General features: G+C 39.1%; 1 protein-coding gene across 3 annotated transcripts in view; it reads right to left on the bottom strand.

Annotated features, from left to right (window-relative positions):
* Positions 1-1,253: 1,253 nt before the first annotated feature.
* Positions 1,254-6,000, bottom strand: part of LNPEP (leucyl and cystinyl aminopeptidase) — a 67,151-nt gene continuing 62,404 nt past the window's right edge. For all 3 annotated transcript variants that reach the window (XM_080372718.1, XM_080372716.1, XM_080372717.1), the window contains 3 exons: positions 5,838-5,978; positions 4,753-4,834; positions 1,254-3,785 (listed from right to left, as the gene is read on the bottom strand). In XM_080372718.1, the coding sequence (XP_080228844.1) occupies positions 3,654-3,785; positions 4,753-4,834; positions 5,838-5,978 (355 nt within the window). In that variant the 3' untranslated portion in view covers positions 1,254-3,653. The remainder of the gene's footprint in view (positions 3,786-4,752; positions 4,835-5,837; positions 5,979-6,000) is intronic.

Genomic DNA, 6,000 nt, shown 5'->3' with positions numbered 1-6,000 from the left:
GGGGCTCTGCAGTTACTCTGCTGCCTAACCCCCCCCAACCCCCTCAGCCTCACTCAGAGCCTATCTTCAGAAAGAACCGACACCCACCACCTAGGAATGTGAACAGAAGCAGCCGGGACTGAAAGGTATTGGTAGCCCTCACTTTCCCCTGGTAGCCCCTTCACATTCAAACAAACACTGAGGCTCTGCATTTGCACTTGCACGTAACCATCACCTTCACCATGATTACAACCCTAGGCAGAGCACAGGTCCACCACAAGCTCTCCCAGCGATGGCTCCCTAGAAAAGTGGCCAGGTCTGAAAGCCTGGGCAGCCCTCACCTTCCTTTGGCAGCAACGTTGCAGCCCCACGAATGCTGGGGCTGTGCTCTCTCTCTTGCACCTGTGGCTAATTCTCGCCCTCGCCCTAACCCTTAACAGATCCCAGCTCCAACAGAGATGCTGCCAGCTACGGTATCCATGAACAAAAAAAATGCCCTAGACTAAAAGCTTTGGACTTCCCTCCTGCTCCCTTGGCTGTTCTTTCACAGCCCCACAAACTCTGGGTCTCTGCTTTGTCCTGCACCAATGGGTAAGCTTTGCCATCACACCAACCTGAACCAAAACCCGGGTATAACGGCATACCACACTCTACAGCTCTTAGGCAAAATTAGCCTGAACTGAAAGCTTTTGGCAGCCCTCACCTCGGCAGCTTCTTTACAGCCTCACTAACACCGGGGCTCTGCTCCTTGGCTTCCACCTAACCCCTTTTCCTGATCCTCACCCCACCCTAAGCCCATGCCTAAAACAGAACCTTGCCAGCAACGGCCCCCAGGAAAAAGCAGCCAGGAGTGAGATCTCTGGCAGCCCACCCCTTCCCTCGGCAGCCTTCACAGCCCTACAAACAACGGGGCTCTGCTCTTTGTCTTGCTCCCATGTCTAAGCCTCACCCCAACGCTAACCCTAGCCAGACCCCAGGGACAACAGGGATGCCGTGACCTGTGGCTCCCGGGAAAAGTGCCCAGGACTGAAAGCTTTTAGTAGCCCTCACCTTCCCTTGGCAGCCAGACTTTTCATGGTTCCGCTAGCACTGGAGCTATACACTTTGTCTTGCACCAAATGCTAACCCTTTTCCTGACCCTCACCCTCCTCGCAGCCCATACCCCAAACGTAGCCTTGTCAGCAATGGCTGGCTGTCCCGCACCAGTTCTCGTCTTCATTAGTTCCCAACACACAAAAAAAGGGAGGAGTATATTTAAGCATTTCTCACGGAAGAAGGATTCCAGCACAATTTTTAATAGGGTCAGAGACTCCATTACAGAAAAATAATTTTAAAAACTCTACAACTAATATAGCAAAAGTACGCATATTAACAAATAGTAAAACAAAAATTATTCAATAATCCCTCCTCAACCTCCCCAGCTTTTCAGATTTTCTTGGTACAGTCTGTTGTCTAAAACTCAGCTCCATGCTATTTCCTCATAATAATCATTAAAGCATTTGAATAAAATAGTAATTTTTTTAAATTCCACAGAGGAAATCAGAAGGAAGATGGGATCTTCCTCTACAGCTTCCGTTTTGAATTTTATATACCTCAATACTGCAGTCAGGGATGAGTTCAAACACATGTGAGGGGACAGAAGGGATAGAAAAGTGAAAGTTTACTACTGACTTCTCATTTAATATGAAGTGGCTAGAAAGAAAAAGAGATGATATGAATATATACACACACATAAATATGCAAAGATGGAACTAATATTTCTGTAGATTCCAAAAAGGAGGGAAATGAAGTCATAACACACGGCAGTACAAAAATTCCAAGAACATACTTAATTACAATTCTAATTCCATAAACTTTAAGGGGGGATGATTTATTTTCAATGCTTATACTGCCAGTTCCTTCTTCAGTGCAGGTAAAAATTATTCATTTCTGGCCCTTCTGGGCAAACAAGTGTTTGCACACTCTTAAGGTATAACATTCTTTTTTGGTAATTTCAAGGTTAAAAATAACATCTGCAATACTAATGTGAGCTGGAAAATGAGGAATTTCTTTTTGAGGAGTTTTCACAGATATTCTGAAAATGTGGTACGGCTTAAGCAATCATAGCTTACAATTTCTGCTAACCAAATAAAAAGCCAGTGTTGCAGTTTCATAAATTAAAGCATTCAATTTGAATTACTCTGTGACAAATATTTAAGTCCATTAATTTAACTCTGATTCAAACTATTATCTTTTTCAGAATTTACTGTAGCTAAAATTAAATCAGCTTAATTAAAATAGTACAAATTTTAATTGTTAGTGCTTTCATTGTAGTTTATAACTAATCACATAACTCAATGATAAGACAACAGGTCTGAATCTGCTTTCATACATGTACAAAAGGCGCATCGGTAGTGAAGAAAATAAAACAGATGTCAGCTAAAAAGGTACGTTTACTCTTGCATGTGTTGTATTTACATTTTATCCCTCAAAAATGGCCTTTTTCACTGCTTTTGAAAGAGATGCAGATTGCACAGTAGGTATTTCAACTTTCTAATGTAGCACATTGGGGGTTTACATCCTCTTCTTTAAAAGACTTTGAAGATCTGTCTCACTAGTTTTCACAACGGTAGAAGAACTCATCATCAAAGTCTAAATGAGAAGGTGTCCTAAAGCTTACATCATAAAAAGTCAGCAACGTTCCCAAATTATACTGTGATATGCAAGTCATCAGGCAAGGAAAGAACCCAGAACTTTACGCAAATGAAGTAGCTGCAGTATCTATTCATTGCAGACCCTCTGCAACAGGTGCTGAAATAAAAATCAGTAGTCAAGAGGGCACAAATCAGTAGTCAGTCTAACAGGTGAACGAACCTGGAAAAGTGCAATTTTATGCAGTTGCTCAGAGATCAATACAGAAATATCAGTTAAAGTTCCATGACTAATGATGAGATTCTCAAAAATGCCTAAAAAATTCAGAGTAAAAGTTCCAAGGTCACATCAGTGTTTCTGGAAATCCCATCTCTAAAACACTGGTGTTTGCTACCTGGTTTTACTTTTCTATACTACTACATATCCCCTTTATTCATTGAAGTATACATTAACATAAGATATCATTCCTAAACAATACTGTGAAAATAAAAAATTCAAACTTAAAACAAAATTGGAATCTTATTTATTTCACATCAAACTGGTGTATTTTATAAGATCCACTACTAGTAATGTACCTGAAGTATGATTCTGTTTCACAACAGCTTCTGTGTCTACAAATGTGGAAACCATCTACAGTTTTGCATTAAAAAATCTACTGCCCAAGGAGCAGTCTGCAAAGAACTAACAGTTCATTCTGGGTCTTTCTGACCGTAACTGTCAATATTAACCCACTGCTAAGAAACCGCAATACAGCTCCAAATGAAAGGGCATATGTTTCAAATACAAAATTATATTTAACCATTTGTGCAGATGTTTGGTCTATAGATGAAAACAGTTTCAGAATAAATACTTACATCTTGCTCATAAATGCTCCAAGGAAAATAAAATATTATCTGAGACATGCCCTGAGCTATCTAGACTCCTTAAAAATAGTGCAAACAATGTTGCAGTGATGCCTGGTTTCACTCTGGCTTTTGCAAAAGAAACACAGCAACTGCCCACAGAGCTCCTAAATGGCTGACACACCGCAGCATTTACGCACACTACAGCAGATGTTGTAGCTTTGCCAAGTTCCTCTCCATCCACTGGATATTGAGCTGAATTGTGTCAATTGCCTCTTTTACACAACGCAGTTGAGAACTCTCCTCCGATTTTGACTCAAAAAATGACTTTACCTGCATAGCAAGAGAAAAGAAAGAAAAAGATTTAATTAAAATAAACAATGGCCACACAAATAGTTTCAGAAGCAAAGGCTACACATATGTTGCAGGAAACCCATTCCTGAGAATCATTTGCATCTATGCAGTAAGCAAACCTCTCAAAGGAGTTCCCAAAACACAAGAAAAGCATTTTTCATGGGAACTGCAGTAAAACCTCATCCAGTTTCAATAAATTATTTCACTAATAAACAGACATTCACTTATCATACTCATCCCAGAGCAATCACAGAGCACTCAAAGTTCTGGAAAAGGAGTCTCCTTCTATGACAAAGAACTGATTGTTATCAGCAATCCTCTTCAGCACTCTGGAATGACACCCACCTAGCATTATAACTGTCCATGCTAACACTTAAAATACTCTAAATCAAACCATAAACAACCATCTCTACCAAATTACTGGAATGAAAATGTTAGATTAAACCATAAACCATTCTTGACACATTAACTTCCAGGCCTGGTTAGGGAAGACAACAGAGATTTCTAGTGGCTATTAACTGGCTCTTAACTGATACTCAACCTTCACAACAGCTCCTTGGGATGACCAACAGCAAAAAAAACATAAAGCAATTTTTATGGCACTCCATCACATTCCAGAGTCACAGAAAGTATAGCTTGTTTGCAAAATCTACACCAAAATTCTATCTAGAACAAATCATTATTTGGGGAGACAGTGTGTTTCAGACAACAGGAAAACAGATAACTGGGTTCAACTCTATATGTTACTCTGCCACAGACTCAGTATGTAATCTTCCAAATGTTTATGAATCTGTCTGCCATGTGAGAAATAGGGAAAGCAATAGATGTATATCCTTGCAAAAGGGCCTTAAGGACAGAAATAACTTGTGTTTTTCTTGTCCCTTAATCACATGAAGACAGCATTGGCACTAGAAAATATCCCTCTCTGGTACATTAAGACACCAACCTCAAGGAGATGTGCCTTTGTTGCAAACTGAGAAGTTGACCAACTAATGATATTCTGGATAGTATATGAGCCTAGGTGAAACCTGAAATACAAACAAAAAAGTTATTTTTAACTAGGAGCGACTTTAAGATGCAGGTTCAGTGTACGTACACAACCTTTATTTGTTTTAGTAGCTGTTTTTTTGGGTTTTGTTTTAGTAGTTGGAAATCATTAAAAGCACTTAAGTTCAAGATTATAAATCTTATTTTTCAAAAGAGATAAAAGATTTTAGAAGTCCAAGCCTCTAGTTCCCTACTACTCTAAAAATTGAACTTCAGAGCAAAAGAAATGGAAAATTTTCAAACTTCTATCACAGCTGAAATAGTAAAGCACTGAGGACCCCCCATACTGAATACTAAAACCTGTATCTGTGCTATGTATTCCAAAATGCTACAGTAATTGAATTTGCAACCAGGTTTCATTTCAAGCAAAGAAATTTTGTAGTGCTGGTTATTGAGAGCTTGTTAGAGCAGAAATTTTCATCCAGAAGAAGGTTTTTAGCAATGTGAAACAGTTCCAAATCAAAACTGGGATTTAGAAATACAGTTTTCCACATATTGTTAGCTTCCTGAAGACTTGCAGGCTAGTTCTCCTGTTGGGTACCCTTCAAAGCCACATAAGGAGAACATGTATATCCGAAGCAACTGAGATTTTTTGGTTATTTTAGTTTGGGATTGCTGTAAAAAGGCAGAACAAATAAATGCTAAATGAATTCCCTGGGTCTACTTTTGAATGCATTTGATCCACATAAATATCCTGCATCCGCAGCAATCATCCTAGAGACAGCATGCTTTCAACAGAAATTCAAAACTAGATTTTTTAGAATTGCTGTGAATCTGTAGGAGACTCCAATGTCCCATCAGCAGTTGGTGACTTCAAAGTTTATGATCCAAGTTATTTTGTAAAATAAGATTTTAAAACAGGCTTTACAATTTAGTACACATCTTCTTACAGTAATCCAACTATTTATTATCTTGTGTTTGAAAGAAACAAACAGGTGCTTTGCCACTGTGAGTGTGAAGTTTCAGCTGCATCAAAAGACTTACTTTCGTGTAAGTTTTTCCCAGTTCTCTTTGACAAAGTCCCAGGCCAGCAAATATCCAGGCAAACTCTGGCTAACAGTTGCTATGATATGTGAAAACTCCTGTGTCCTGATGACTTCTCCTTCAAGGCTGTTCTGCATTAACCTAAAATAGTTATGAAAAAAAA

The sequence above is a fragment of the Falco punctatus genome (assembly GCF_963210335.1).
Source record: "Falco punctatus genome assembly, chromosome: Z".
Classification (NCBI taxonomy): Eukaryota; Metazoa; Chordata; class Aves; order Falconiformes; family Falconidae; genus Falco; species Falco punctatus.
This window is presented reverse-complemented; position numbering and strand designations above follow the sequence as displayed.